Source organism: Pholis gunnellus (genome assembly GCF_910591455.1).
Source record: "Pholis gunnellus genome assembly, chromosome: 13".
NCBI lineage: Eukaryota > Metazoa > Chordata > Actinopteri > Perciformes > Pholidae > Pholis > Pholis gunnellus.
The window spans coordinates 8,132,108-8,148,552 of record NC_136540.1 but is presented as its reverse complement, the minus strand read 5'-3'; the positions used below and the strand labels follow the sequence as shown (position 1 = coordinate 8,148,552).

The following is a 16,445-nucleotide window of genomic DNA, read 5'->3' as shown; positions in this document are numbered from 1 at the left end:
AAGTGGTTAGGGGACAGGTTGGGGTCAGGTTAAGTTAAGTGGAAACAGACTTTGACAGTTTGACAGTGGCGTTATTAAATCGGTTTTAATGAAAACTGATGTGAGAATGAAAAGAGCCCAGGCTTTTGATCCATTACAATTAGAGCCTGAACTACTTATTAATCCTCAAAGGTTTGCTCTTACATTGGTCTGTGCCAATTTTGTTTATTCTCACCAGAGCCAGGGCTCTGATTTTGATCTCTTTGGTTTTCAAAGAGTAGACGATAGGATTGACGCAGGGTGGGATGCAAGAGGCCAGCGACAGGCTCAGCACACGCTGGTCCAGGTCAATCAGACGCAGATAAAACCCAATAGTAAAAATGGTAATGAGAGGAATGTAAAATACAGCAACAAGGATGATATGCTCAACGCAAGTGGCCAGAGCTTTCACCCGACTGTCTAAAGATTTCATTCTGAACACGGTCACCAGGATAGCCACATAAGACAGAAGAATAAAAGTAAAGGGTCCTACGAGGATCATAATCGTGAGAAAAGAAGCTGCAGACCATTGCATTGTGTAATCATTACAGGCAAGTCTGAACACAGGTGCATAGTCACAGAAATAGCTGAACACTCTGACAGAATTGCAAAATGAGAGTCGAGTCATTATACCTGTTGAAAATGCTGTTACTCCCAGAGCAAAAGCCCAAGTCAGGCCGATAATACAAGACATGCTCCGCAAAGTGTTGACTGAGTTGTGACGCAGAGGGAAACATATTGCAATCAACCGGTCGTAGGCAAGTATAGCGAGCGCAAATGACTCCAAAGACCCAAATGCATAGTAGACAAACATTTGAACCAAACACAAGTTGAATGGAATGAAATTGTCCTTAACAAGGAATATCTTTACCATGCTGGGAATATTGCATGTGTTCAGGACTATATCAATTACTGCGAGGTTGATCACAGCCAGAAATTTGGGAGTATGTAAACAGTGATTAAAAGAAATGACATAGATCACCAAACTATTGAACAGCACTGTAACCACATAAACAAAGGACAGAAAGATGAAGTAGACACCGATGAAGGGAAATGTCTCAAATCCAATGATATAGAAGCCTGGAGGATGAATGATGAGAGAGTCATTTAAAACGGTCCTGAGAAAAGACATAGTTGAACTCCACAGCCTGTGTTGGAGGACGGCCTCTGGTCCACAGTGTTTAAAACTTCTCCAGTCTGAAAATCAGGGCAATCATATCATATTGAACATTAGAGAACGGATTTCTATGAAGGCTAATAGATAAAGTGCACAATTGTCATGCCATTCAGTTGAAACACATTTAAACAAAGCAGTATTTCTATAATGCATTCTCACTAAGTTAAATCACTAAATAATGTGCTACAAGTCAATAAAAGAATCCTACCTGATTATCTGTGAAGAACGGTTCAGCACTAGCTGGTGATGCTGACTCTGAAAGCAGCATGCAGATGTCTTTATGTCGGACTGGTGGACGTTGACGTATATACTCTCCTGATGTATCAACTGAGATGGAGTCATTGTGCGGTACCCTGTCAGTCAAGTTAGTTTAACCCCTGGAGAGTCGGGCTATAGGTTATTTCTTTTTGATTCAACTTGTACTACATTTAAAACAAAGGGTTCACGTTTATTTGATTGATAATTTAAAGATTAATTGAAGCTTAGTGAAATGAATTAGAACGAAATGAAATAAAAGAGAAGAAAAGAAAGATGGGTGAAAGACATGTTGCTTTGACTGTTCAACGTTTAAAAAAATACTCGGTCTGAATAATCTTTGATGGAGGAAAAGGTTTGAATATTAAGATAAGTGTGAACGAATGACAATATACTCACTGCTAGAATGTCTGGCATTGTTGCGAATTTCTGGATTTTTGGTAGATATTTGTAATTATTGTGTCTAAACTAAGAATGTAGGCTTATTGTCAAAATTCTAGTGAGAACATTTTTTAAGTATCAATATATACCATGATATGGAAAATGTATCGAAAATCATAATGACCTTACAGTCACACTTTTATTTTGCATTATTTCAGACGAAACCCTTAAAAAACTAATTTGTTTCATATTTTGTTGATTTTACATCAGAATTAGCAAAAATTCATAAATCTTTCCTTTTATAAAATTGTATCATAATATCGTCACTGTACAATTCCACTAACCGTCACTAATCGTCACTGAATTATCTGTAACTTATTTTCAGGAAATGTAGAGGAGGCAGGAGGAGATTTGTACACAAGTAGCTATTGCACATGATTTATATACTGACAAAGATGAACACAAAATAACTTTATATGAGGCGTTAGAACATTTTGAATATTGTGTGAACTGTGTTTGTACAAAGTGAGTAAACAGTAACAAATACATTTAATGACTCTTCTATTGCGCAATGTTCCCGGAGGATACATTTAAAATTAAAAAGGCTGTGGTGAGCCAAAACAAAACAATTCTAATGAGCCCAGTTTGTGTTTCCATCACCAGAGACTTTTGGTTAATGACCTTAACTTCAACAAACAAACCTGTTACTGTACACACTGCAGACTAATTAATCTCAGTTGCACCTATTAGGAATAAAGACAATTAAAAATGAAGGGAAAGTGGTGTGAAGCTGTCATTTAATTCAGCTTTCAAAAGGTCGCAAGAGAAATGCCAGAAGTCGTTTCCTTGGCACTCCACTAAGTGTCCTCTGACTACCTTTTGTTTAATCAAATCACATGTTTAAGCTTTAAACTAATAGTTCTGCTTTATTTTACAAGTTGTAGGCTTTCTTCAAGGACTTGCAAACACTAACTTCCATTCAGACTTTAATTAAACTCAATTTACCAGTGGTTTCTGTACGTTCATTGTTAGCTTTTTAAGCAAATGTCCTCTTGTGACTATATGCGAAAGCCAGGTTTATATTACACTGGTGTCATTTCGTAAATATTGTGGTTGTAAATAAATGATTCAGTCTAACATGGTGCTCACTTGAATCGTGAACAGATGTAGAGTAAACACTGTTGATGAAGTGGGTACTTTCAGGTCACTGAACCGCTTGCAAACGGTATGTTGTTCGTGGTATTTGACGTTTTGGTTTTGCACATTGTTTTAGATGATTTTTTTGTTGAGTCACTGGGTTATTTCATGTTAAGGGCCATTCAAAATAGGGTACAGTTATGCATTTAAATGATCCCTCTGCCCATATTCTCAGAGCACTACACTGAACTGCGGCACAACATGTTCCTGTTTAAGCAGTTAATATCCATCGATCCCGTGTCTAGAGAGGCATGATCCAGTTTTAACATAAAAAAGCTCAAATATTCATCCAAGACATAGATAACGTAATGAAATATACATATCTGAGCCTATTCTCTCCTGCAAGTCTTAATACATTTAAAAAAAACTGAAATAAACAGAATAACTAAATATTTGTGCCCTTTTTGAACCCAGGGAGCTTGTTCATCTGGTGAGTGTTTACATAATGGCAGAATAGAATAAATAAAATAAATATTCAGAAAAACATGGTATTGTGTAATATGTTTTTATTTAATTGCAAAATAACATGACACTGCATATGTGTGGAAACGTGAAGAAAAGAAAGAAAAGGTCCAGAGTGCTCAGAAGTTCAAACAACACTAATGATTATTCATTTTGGGCAAAAAAGGAACGTGTCATCACGAGCGTAATCGCGTTCGCAGTAATGGCTTTGAGCTGAAACACGTTTAGTTTTTGCCTACAATAACCAAAAAATGAAGCTTTATCGGCGAGTGCCTTTGCTATGTTTCTTCTGTCCTTGCCACCACCATGCACAGGATACTATTCAAGGTTTGGAGCCTTGCTCGCTGCCACTTTGCAAAAAACAGCCTTCTTCAGAGTGTACTCCTCAGCACGCAGTTTCCCCTCTAAATACAAGATGATTGCAAACAATTTGTAGATGTTTAGAAGTAAGAACAAAATAATGAGGGCACAATAATAAAACATATATATAGACAACAACACAGACGAAATACTACATATCAAAATATATATTAACAGACTCCATGCATCAGAGCAATTACAAAAAAAGACTGAAATCAATTACTTCATTTAGTCCTGGATAAGCTGTGGCCTGCATTTTGTGTACACACAACGTTTCTTTAATAATAATTTCAGTTGATCACAACAAATGCATTGCAGTTAATGAATGTTTTGATGTTCTACACCTTATGAGACTTGAGTCACTGATTTGCCTAAATGCCTTTATATAATGTGTTCATTAATATTGACAGGAGATGGCTAGACACTAACCTATTTAAACTGATCTTAAGAGGGGCAGGGAAAAAGAAATTCTAAGAATATGTCACATTTAATGAGATTGCGGTTTGAGTGTATTATCCTTTTTAAGGGACTTGCTGGAGAGATGTATCCAGTTTTTCTTTTATAGCCTCTCAGTTCTTGTTTTATAGCACGTAGAATACTTTTAAAAATGTTGGTCTCTGTCACAAATGCATTGATGTTGTCCTCAAGCCAATTAGGATGAAAACTCTGCATTCAGCACAGTATTTCCGTCTGTTGCCTTCCTATATACTGTGGTGTGGAGCTGGCCATACTCACTCTAAATTAAAGTTATTTTATATCTCTGCTGTTGGCATTCAAGACATCGTGTAACAGTAAAAGTTATTCCTCTGTGTGGAAACCTGGTTGTTTTTAAATGCTGAGGAATCAAATAAAACTTCCAAAATAGGCCCCTTTTTGTTGCACTACTCTCACACACACACACACACACACACACACACACACACACACACACACACACACACACACACACACACACACACACACACACACACACACACACACACACAACATCCTTGACTGTTGAGTGTTAAAAGAAAGTTGTCAAGGGCTTGTTTTAATTCTATGAACCAGTGCCAGGGCTCTGGTTTTAATCTCTTTGGTCTTCAAAGAATATACAATCGGATTGATGCAGGGTGGGATGCAAGTGGCAAGCGACAGGCTCAGGACACGCTGGTCCGGGTCAATGGATCGCACATAAAGCCCTATTAAGAATATGCTGAATATAGGAATGTAAAATACAGCAACAAGGACTAGGTGCTCAATGCAAGTGGCCAGAGCTTTCTTCCTATTGCTTAGTGATTTCATTCTGAACACAGTGACCAATATGCTGAGATAAGACAGAATAACACAAGTAAAAGGGAACATCAGATTCACCATACTAGAAGTTGAAGCTATAGACCAATGCAATGTGTAATCATTGCAGGCGAGTCTGAACACAGGCGCATAGTCACAGAAATAGCTGAACACTCTGACAGAATTGCAAAATGACAGTCGAGTCATGATCGCCGTGCTGTATGCTACTCGACACAGATTGTAAACCCAAGTCGCGCCTACAATACACGACATGATCGGCAGTGTGTTGAGTATGTTCTGACGCAGAGGGAAACATATTGCAATGAACCTGTCGTAGGCAAGTATAGCGAGCGCATATGACTCCAAAGATATAACAGCATAGTAGACATACATTTGCAACAGACAGAGGTTAAATGGAACAAAGTTGTCCTTGAAGAGGAACGTCTTAATCATGCCGGGAATAATGCATGTGCTTAAGGTTACGTCAATTACCGCAAGGTTGGCGACGGCCAGAAACTTTGGAGTGTGTAGGCAGTGGTCACGAGCAATTATGAAGATCAATACAATATTGAACACGAGCGTAGCCACATAAACAAATGCTAGAAAGATAATGTAGACACTGATGAAGGGAAATGTCTCAAAGGCAACGATATAAAATCCTGGAGGATGAATGATGAGAGAGTCATTTAAAACAGTCCTGAGAGAAGACATCGTTGAACTCCACAGCCTGTGTTGGAGGACGGCCTCTGGTCCACAGTGTTTAAAACTTCTCCAGTCTGAAAATCAGGGCAATCATATCATATTGAACATTAGAGAACGGATTTCTATGAAGGCTAATAGATAAAGTGCACAATTGTCATGCCATTCAGTTGAAACACATTTAAACAAAGCAGTATTTCTATAATGCATTCTCACTAAGTTAAATCACTTAATAATGTGCTACAAGTCAATAAAAGAATCCTACCTGATTATCTGTGAAGAACGGTTCAGCACTAGCTGGTGATGCTGACTCTGAAAGCAGCATGCAGATGTCTGCATGTCGGACTGGTGGACGTTGACGTATATACTCTCCTGATGTATCAACTGAGATGGAGTCATTGTGCGGTACCCTGTCAGTCAAGTTAGTTTAACCCCTGGAGAGTCGGGCTATAGGTTATTTCTTTTTGATTCAACTTGTACTACATTTAAAACAAAGGGTTCACGTTTATTTGATTGATAATTTAAAGATTAATTGAAGCTTAGTGAAATGAATTAGAACGAAATGAAATAAAAGAGAAGAAAAGAAAGATGGGTGAAAGACATGTTGCTTTGACTGTTCAACGTTTAAAAAAATACTCGGTCTGAATAATCTTTGATGGAGGAAAAGGTTTGAATATTAAGATAAGTGTGAACGAATGACAATATACTCACTGCTAGAATGTCTGGCATTGTTGCGAATTTCTGGATTTTTGGTAGATATTTGTAATTATTGTGTCTAAACTAAGAATGTAGGCTTATTATCAAAATTCTAGTGAGAACATTTTTTAAGTATCAATATATACCATGATATGGAAAATGTATCGAAAATCATAATGACCTTACAGTCACACTTTTATTTTGCATTATTTCAGACGAAACCCTTAAAAAACTAATTTGTTTCATATTTTGTTGATTTTACATCAGAATTAGCAAAAATTCATAAATCTTTCCTTTTATAAAATTGTATCATAATATCGTCACTGTACAATTCCACTAACCGTCACTAATCGTCACTGAATTATCTGTAACTTATTTTCAGGAAATGTAGAGGAGGCAGGAGGAGATTTGTACACAAGTAGCTATTGCACATGATTTATATACTGACAAAGATGAACACAAAATAACTTTATATGAGGCGTTAGAACATTTTGAATATTGTGTGAACTGTGTTTGTACAAAGTGAGTAAACAGTAACAAATACATTTAATGACTCTTCTATTGCGCAATGTTCCCGGAGGATACATTTAAAATTAAAAAGGCTGTGGTGAGCCAAAACAAAACAATTCTAATGAGCCCAGTTTGTGTTTCCATCACCAGAGACTTTTGGTTAATGACCTTAACTTCAACAAACAAACCTGTTACTGTACACACTGCAGACTAATTAATCTCAGTTGCACCTATTAGGAATAAAGACAATTAAAAATGAAGGGAAAGTGGTGTGAAGCTGTCATTTAATTCAGCTTTCAAAAGGTCGCAAGAGAAATGCCAGAAGTCGTTTCCTTGGCACTCCACTAAGTGTCCTCTGACTACCTTTTGTTTAATCAAATCACATGTTTAAGCTTTAAACTAATAGTTCTGCTTTATTTTACAAGTTGTAGGCTTTCTTCAAGGACTTGCAAACACTAACTTCCATTCAGACTTTAATTAAACTCAATTTACCAGTGGTTTCTGTACGTTCATTGTTAGCTTTTTAAGCAAATGTCCTCTTGTGACTATATGCGAAAGCCAGGTTTATATTACACTGGTGTCATTTCGTAAATATTGTGGTTGTAAATAAATGATTCAGTCTAACATGGTGCTCACTTGAATCGTGAACAGATGTAGAGTAAACACTGTTGATGAAGTGGGTACTTTCAGGTCACTGAACCGCTTGCAAACGGTATGTTGTTCGTGGTATTTGACGTTTTGGTTTTGCACATTGTTTTAGATGATTTTTTTGTTGAGTCACTGGGTTATTTCATGTTAAGGGCCATTCAAAATAGGGTACAGTTATGCATTTAAATGATCCCTCTGCCCATATTCTCAGAGCACTACACTGAACTGCGGCACAACATGTTCCTGTTTAAGCAGTTAATATCCATCGATCCCGTGTCTAGAGAGGCATGATCCAGTTTTAACATAAAAAAGCTCAAATATTCATCCAAGACATAGATAACGTAATGAAATATACATATCTGAGCCTATTCTCTCCTGCAAGTCTTAATACATTTAAAAAAAACTGAAATAAACAGAATAACTAAATATTTGTGCCCTTTTTGAACCCAGGGAGCTTGTTCATCTGGTGAGTGTTTACATAATGGCAGAATAGAATAAATAAAATAAATATTCAGAAAAACATGGTATTGTGTAATATGTTTTTATTTAATTGCAAAATAACATGACACTGCATATGTGTGGAAACGTGAAGAAAAGAAAGAAAAGGTCCAGAGTGCTCAGAAGTTCAAACAACACTAATGATTATTCATTTTGGGCAAAAAAGGAACGTGTCATCACGAGCGTAATCGCGTTCGCAGTAATGGCTTCCAGCTGAAACACGTTTAGTTTTTGCCTACAATAACCAAAAAATGAAGCTTTATCGGCGAGTGCCTTTGCTATGTTTCTTCTGTCCTTGCCACCACCATGCACAGGATACTATTCAAGGTTTGGAGCCTTGCTCGCTGCCACTTTGCAAAAAACAGCCTTCTTCAGAGTGTACTCCTCAGCACGCAGTTTCCCCTCTAAATACAAGATGATTGCAAACAATTTGTAGATGTTTAGAAGTAAGAACAAAATAATGAGGGCACAATAATAAAACATATATATAGACAACAACACAGACGACATACTACATATCAAAATATATATTAACAGAATCCATGCATCAGAGCAATTACAAAAAAAGACTGAAATCAATTACTTCATTTAGTCCTGGATAAGCTGTGGCCTGCATTTTGTGTTAACACGTTTCTTTAATAATAATTTCAGTTGATCACAACAAATGCATTGCAGTTAATGAATGATTTGATGTTCTACACCTTATGAGACTTGAGTCACTGATTTGCCTAAATGCCTTTATATAATGTGTTCATTAATATTGACAGGAGATGGCTAGACACTAACCTATTTAAACTGATCTTAAGAGGGGCAGGGAAAAAGAAATTCTAAGAATATGTCACATTTAATGAGATTGCGGTTTGAGTGTATTATCCTTTTTAAGGGACTTGCTGGAGAGATGTATCCAGTTTTTCTTTTATAGCCTCTCAGTTCTTGTTTTATAGCACGTAGAATACTTTTAAAAATGTTGGTCTCTGTCACAAATGCATTGATGTTGTCCTCAAGCCAATTAGGATGAAAACTCTGCATTCAGCACAGTATTTCCGTCTGTTGCCTTCCTATATACTGTGGTGTGGAGCTGGCCATACTCACTCTAAATTAAAGTTATTTTATATCTCTGCTGTTGGCATTCAAGACATCGTGTAACAGTAAAAGTTATTCCTCTGTGTGGAAACCTGGTTGTTTTTAAATGCTGAGGAATCAAATAAAACTTCCAAAATAGGCCCCTTTTTGTTGCACTACTCTCTCACACACACACACACACACACACACACACACACACACACACACACAACATCCTTGACTGTTGAGTGTTAAAAGAAAGTTGTCAAGGGCTTGTTTTAATTCTATGAACCAGTGCCAGGGCTCTGGTTTTAATCTCTTTGGTCTTCAAAGAATATACAATCGGATTGATGCAGGGTGGGATGCAAGTGGCAAGCGACAGGCTCAGGACACGCTGGTCCGGGTCAATGGATCGCACATAAAGCCCTATTAAGAATATGCTGAATATAGGAATGTAAAATACAGCAACAAGGACTAGGTGCTCAATGCAAGTGGCCAGAGCTTTCTTCCTATTGCTTAGTGATTTCATTCTGAACACAGTGACCAATATGCTGAGATAAGACAGAATAACACAAGTAAAAGGGAACATCAGATTCACCATACTAGAAGTTGAAGCTATAGACCAATGCAATGTGTAATCATTGCAGGCGAGTCTGAACACAGGCGCATAGTCACAGAAATAGCTGAACACTCTGACAGAATTGCAAAATGAGAGTCGAGTCATGATCGCCGTGCTGTATGCTGCTCGACACAGATTGTAAACCCAAGTCGCGCCTACAATACACGACATGATCGGCAGTGTGTTGAGTATGTTCTGACGCAGAGGGAAACATATTGCAATGAACCTGTCGAAGGCAAGTATAGCGAGCGCATATGACTCCAAAGATATAACAGCATAGTAGACATACATTTGCAACAGACAGAGGTTAAATGGAACAAAGTTGTCCTTGAAGAGGAACGTCTTAATCATGCCGGGAATAATGCATGTGCTTAAGGTTACGTCAATTACCGCAAGGTTGGCGACGGCCAGAAACTTTGGAGTGTGTAGGCAGTGGTCACGAGCAATTATGAAGATCAATACAATATTGAACACGAGCGTAACCACATAAACAAATGCTAGAAAGATAATGTAGACACTGATGAAGGGAAATGTCTGAAAGGCAACGATATAAAATCCTGGAGGATGAATGATGAGAGAGTCATTTAAAACAGTCCTGAGAGAAGACATCGTTGAACTCCACAGCCTGGTGCAGGGTGCGTAAAAGCTGTCTGGTCTGAAAAAGAGGGGAAAGAATACATCTTATTTCTTCTCTTTCCTTCATTTTTTTTGTCGGCATGAATGCACAATTGATCTCATTCGTGAATCAATGAAAACGAAGCAAGTGGAAACATACTTCAGAAGGACACATACACACTTGTGCATTTGTCATTGAAACAATCATTTTCCCACCTGAGTGATTCATTTAACACACAACAGAAAGCAGCGTACTTGTGGCTCACTTGTTCGGCTGATGATCGTTTTACACAAAGTGGCTCCATGCAATGCTGACTCCAATAGTAGCCATTGAATGTCTGCATGTCTGACCTGCGACCAGTGGAAATTATACCCTCTTCATCAATCAATCTCCAGAGATAGTGTGCCGTCTTCTAATTAAGAATAATATGGATCAATACATTAATGAGCAGAGCCCTCTGACTGCAATTAAAGGTGAATGTAATGAAGTTTATTGTCTTCTAATTTGTCTTGCAGGCAAAACAAACATGTTATTGTTTTGTGATTCTGAGCACCACATTAATCTTTATCTCAAGAGCAGGAAAACGTGCAGGTTATAATTAATAACACTTAATAACACTGAAACTCAACCGGCAATCACCTTTATTTCCATCAGACAACATTAATGACGTGTGTGTATTAAGAGACCTGTCAATCATGTTGGGGTTGGGTGTGACCCCTCCGTTTTCATTTGATTGTGGCCTTTGAGGAATTGATGAACAAATATAAGAATAATGAAGTTGCTGTGGTGCAGACATGCTTTTAGTGCAACGGATTGAAACTTGATTCTGCTGTCCGAGCTTGGAGGCCAGTTTCAGTGAGACAGCAGAGTCAAAGGTAGATAATAAAATCTTGGAGTTGTATTACACTCAATATAACTGTCATCCTGATTTTGGGAGGATATGTACACATTTTGTATCTCTTGTTACCACATAAATACTTCTAAACCACGAACCGTCTTACACCCCTAAGCTCTGCTCATGACATCTTGTGTCTATCTCTGTTCTTAACAACACAGAGACTGACTGATTCGTTAGATCTGGTCAGAAGCTTATTGTCCAGTCAGGTCTCACAATTGTCCGAATCATGTAAACCAGAAGCGGAGCTGGTCTAGACCTCATCCCTTAACCAACAACTTGGACTCCTGCCTTATCTATGGGACTCTCAGACACACTTAAACCGACCCACTTGCCATTACAAACCAGTATTATTGCACAAAATTTGATGGTAAAATATTTCATTTAATGTTAATAAAAGTTCAGGTCCACTATGTGATAGTGTAGGAAAAAAAATCGTTATATAGAACTTAAAGTGGGGGAAAAACAACAGAACTCCAAAGGGAGCGTTTATCATCCAACAGTCCATAACGACTCCAGACAAAATGACTTTCTGCTGCATATGGCACCTCAGAGTCTTTCTAATGAACCCAGCTTGAGGTTTCATCACTAGAGAAAGCCGGTTAATGACCCTTCATGTAACAAACAAACCTTTTACTGTTCAAGCGTTGCCTAATTAATCTCACCTGCATCTATTAGCAGGTCTTGCAGTCTCACATTTAGAGATAAATGGATAGGAAATTGGGACCCCTGTGCACAGTGCTTTCCCCCCAAGAGTACCTCGTCTGAAATAACAAGCTACGTTTATTCAAACACAGCAACATGTCATTTGATTCTGTAGAGGCTTAGTTAAATGTCGGCACACAATACATTGTGCGCCTATCAACAAATGATCAAAGCTGTGATTTTACTGTAACAACCACATTTGTGTAAACTTGGTGTGTATGAAGATATTTAACAACAAAGTGCAACGACATTGACAATCAATAGTATTTCCTGAGGGTGCGTTTGTCATCAAACAGGGCACGGTGACCCCAGACTAAAGGCTTCTCTCCTGCCTCTTTGACTCCTGGGAACCCTGCTAATGAGCTCTATTTGTGATGTCATTACCAAATGATGCTGGTTAATGACTCTGCCTGTAACAAACAAACCTTTTACTGTTCAGACTTAAACCTAATTAATCTCATCTGCATCTATTAGAAGGTTTTGCACTCTTGCAATTAGAACTTGAGTGTAATGGGAACGCACAGTGATATTAATGAGTGTGTGGTGTTCTTGAAAAGCTCAAGTGTAAACCCCCTAATTGTCTAATAGTCACCTCTTCTCTGATAGGCCTGCGAGCTTAGCCCCTAAACGCTGTTGATGCCCTTTCTGAAGTTGCCTTTCTTAGTATTGGACGTGTGATAAAAGTTTCATTAAACTTTAGATTGTGTTCACAGTTATTTGCTGCGTTGGCCTCGGACTAAAACAATTTGCTGTGCAATCTCACAAAAGGAACATAATTCATTGGGAAATAGGCTGAATGCTCACAAGACATCTAGAAGTTACTTGTGTACGGAAGCAGAAAATTCAAAATGCTTCTAAATAACTTACTGCTCGTAATGATGTCCTGGGTAACCACAATCAATCAATAGATTTACCATCCAATGTTGGGTATTTAAAGCGAGGTGTAACATCAGCTTTCAGGAATTATAGGAGGCACCGGCATTAAATCAACCCTGTTCTCTTTTTCCACAAATCAGAAATGTGTGGAACTCATTGGGGTTGTTTTTATGTGGGGTAATATGAGGCAGAGTTTGCTATAAACAAAGTCAATCAGTGGCCCGATAGCAGAATTATTTAATTACAAAAACAACTGTATTTATTGTGGATTAGACACAACTGGTTGATACCTAATTCGCTCAATAAGGTCAATATTGGCACCGACTGGCAGTATACAACTGAAACTTTAAAAATATGGTGTCTCCATCTTATTTAAGCAGTTTGAAAAAGCCCAACAGTGTAATACATTCTTTAAAAAGAAATGTCCAAGATCACCACAAGGGTATTACAATAAAAATGTAGACGTACAATCGTGAAAAACAAGGGTGAGTCAGTGTCAAAGCATTAAGGAGACTTTGAAAATAGGAAAAGTTAGTGATAAGGCCCGGCCAAGAGCCCAGCATGAGACATCTTTAGTGTGTAGTGCAGTATACAAACTGCAACGATTTACTATCAGAGCAAAGTCCTAAAAAACACAATATAAAGTTCTAAGTTAAGGAGGGGCTCTTTACTTATTAAACTGTCATAATAATACTTTTTCATGAGTTGGTATGAATCATTAAAACACTATACAAAGTGAAGGCACTGTGCTGAACTGCAGTAGTTTTTATAGCAGTTTACATAACGTGAGATATCGTTTACATTAGTTGTTATTATTTACAGAGGGCTGACACATTATATGGTCATATTATGGGGGCTTAATGGAAGGGTGGCTTTTTGATTATTGGTGGTTGTTTGTAGGTCTGTTTTGAATTAAAGTGTCAGGTTTCCTCAATATGTAATGTGCCGCTCTTCCTTCCATTTCAAGGAATGAGGGAAGAGATTAATCAGTTCAATGGAGGGTTGTTTGTTTACAGGCAAGGTCATTAAGCATTGTTCCCCAGTGATGCCATCCCAACTGGGATTCATCCGAGGGACTCTTAGAGGCACGATCCCTTTGTCTTGGGTCACCATGTCCTTTGTCATGATAAAATTAAGTAGGAGTTGTACATTTCAAATTGAATCTCATGAAAGTGTCAGACTGCCGGACAAGCCTGAATATAATCTAACTTCACTGTATGTTCAAGTCAACCCATGTTTGAATAGTACATTGACCGTGGCAATAAACCCATGACAAACACTGTTTTGATGATTTGCACCAGTAGTGAGCTCATGAGGCTCAGCTTGGCTGTGATTTATACAGGTTATTGTGTAAAAATAGACAACTTGACTACAGGCTCCTGATGAGGCAAGAACCAGAAACCCTCCTTGTATTTATATGAGCAGAGAGCTCTAACAGTGGATTCAGAGTTTCAGGACATATAGCGCAGGATTTTGTGAAACAGTTGGTCGCGGGCTGTCAAAATAGAAGGTTTTACCCCAAATCACAAACTTTTTTATGTGTGAAAGTTTTATATGAGAATGGTATTTTAACATACTGCTGTTAACTACCTGTGATTTATGGCTGCACCTAAACTCCCTAATCTACATTTCTTTAATCCTGGCATTGATTTATGATTCTTTTCAGTCCAAGATGGTGGATATAAACAAGAACTTGCGTACTATATATTTACTTTCTCTGGGGACTCTACAGCGCAGTCATTATCTACCAATCTACATCAACTCCTCTAAAAGCATGTCCACTGTACCTTGAAACCCAAAGACATGGACAATCCATGGTGTAATTATTTAATTAAACTTCACATATATCACCCAAAAGTGAGAAGCAAATGAATAGACACAATGTTTGGATTTCAGACTAACATAGTATGATGAAAATCCATATGATTTATTCAGACATAACTTTTTTACCCATTAAACTTTCCTAATGAGACAAATTTCTGATATCATCAGAGCCTGTTGGTTCATGATGTTGCCTGTAACAAACAAAACCGTTTTACTGTTTAGACTTCAGCCTAATTCATCTCATTTGCCTCAATTGCAAAGCACTGAACTCACTATTAAACCTCCCAATAAAAGTACTTTCCCAAATAATGAGTAATCCTCAATCATTTTGAATGTATCATTTCATATTTTGTGCTCGAGAGAATAGAAATGTGTCTGCGCCTATAATTATTTCATTTCCATTAATGCCCAAACATATTCGACCAGTTTGATCGGTGTCTGTGGATAGTGAGTCATTTTATAAGTGAAATAAGACACGGTGGTTTTCATCAGCAGCATGATAGCACAGCCACAAATAAAGGTCATCTCTATTCATCATACAGAGCCACAGAGTAATCCCTCAGAATATAAGAGACCCTTATATTTTCTGTATTGCATATCAGAAGAGCCATATGTTAATGTATTTATAATCCAGAGAGTGTTAAATACTTTAATACGTATTTAATTATCACCGCAGTATGGAGACTGTCAGACAGATGTTGATTCAAGTCTGTGGTAATGTTCAAGGACATACTGCTGTGTCTTTTAACGTTACATTGCATCATTTCTAATTTCATCATCGTAACCACACTTTACAATAAGTGCTGCGACCACATCTTTCACACACTTGCAAAATACAATACAGTGTTGAAAGTGTTGAAGTGTTGAAATTTAGGAATTAGAATTAGGAATGAATCAACACATTGTGTTGTCCGTGGGATAAGAGGACGGCCAAACAGCCACACGGGGGTAGTAGCTGGCCGATTTTAATGGTGGGTGCAAAAAGTTAGTGTGCACTCAAATGCACGCTGAATGATATAATGAGGTTGTACTCTTCTGAACAAAGTAATCTACAGTCCACAGAGCATCATGTTGGAGCTGTATCCGCTTAGCATTATACTGTTATGTGAGTGCGGTAAAACATGAAACCGCAGGACTTTACAGGATTTTGTTTTGAGGAATTTTGAAATACAAAAATAAATGGGACAGGGAAAGAATGGTGAAAGTATCTTGTACTGTAACATGCTTCTGTTGCATGTTTAAAATCGGGTTGTTATAGTTGGCTTGACATTGTTCTGGGAGGAGAGAGCTCTTTACATGCTCAGGAAATGACGGACAGGTTGTCAGAGCAGATGCTGTTTTCTCCGAGGTAACGAGCCAATGTGACCGCTCAGAGGATTCGCAGCTTCTCTCCAGCGAAGGACAACATGAAATATTCAAACTGCAGAGACTGCTATTTTTTTTTCACAGCCATTTGAACGAGAAGCAGCCTGTTACATACTCATACTGCTCAAACAGGCTCGCTGGCAGCTAATTAGCAGAGCTACAGTAGATGGTGCTGTGATTGATGGGAGTGAGATTTAATGAGCACCACACATTTAGTAATCAGGCTGAATATTTGTCATTAGGCATTTAAATGCTTTATTGTCATTTTTAGTATTGCTTCAGTGATTAAAAAAGTAACATAGTGAAATAT

The 16,445-nt window shown here is 37.9% G+C and overlaps 3 protein-coding genes across 3 annotated transcripts; all 3 read right to left on the bottom strand.

Moving 5' to 3' along the window:
* Positions 1-151: 151 nt before the first annotated feature.
* LOC306705184 (olfactory receptor 1M1-like) lies at positions 152-1,150 on the bottom strand (the record flags this gene model as incomplete). The annotated part of the gene is made up of 1 exon (XM_079171886.1): positions 152-1,150. One exon carries the CDS (start codon positions 1,148-1,150, stop codon positions 152-154), a length of 999 nt encoding a protein of 332 aa, XP_079028012.1.
* A 3,720-nt stretch (positions 1,151-4,870) lies between these two features.
* LOC306705377 (olfactory receptor 1F1-like) lies at positions 4,871-5,833 on the bottom strand (the record flags this gene model as incomplete). Its single annotated transcript, XM_079172117.1, has 1 exon — positions 4,871-5,833. One exon carries the CDS (start codon positions 5,831-5,833, stop codon positions 4,871-4,873), a length of 963 nt encoding a protein of 320 aa, XP_079028243.1.
* A 3,667-nt stretch (positions 5,834-9,500) lies between these two features.
* LOC306705424 (olfactory receptor 1M1-like) lies at positions 9,501-10,463 on the bottom strand (the record flags this gene model as incomplete). The annotated part of the gene is made up of 1 exon (XM_079172180.1): positions 9,501-10,463. The coding sequence occupies one exon, from the start codon at positions 10,461-10,463 to the stop codon at positions 9,501-9,503; it is 963 nt and encodes a 320-aa protein (XP_079028306.1).
* Between the last annotated feature and the right edge of the window lie 5,982 nt (positions 10,464-16,445).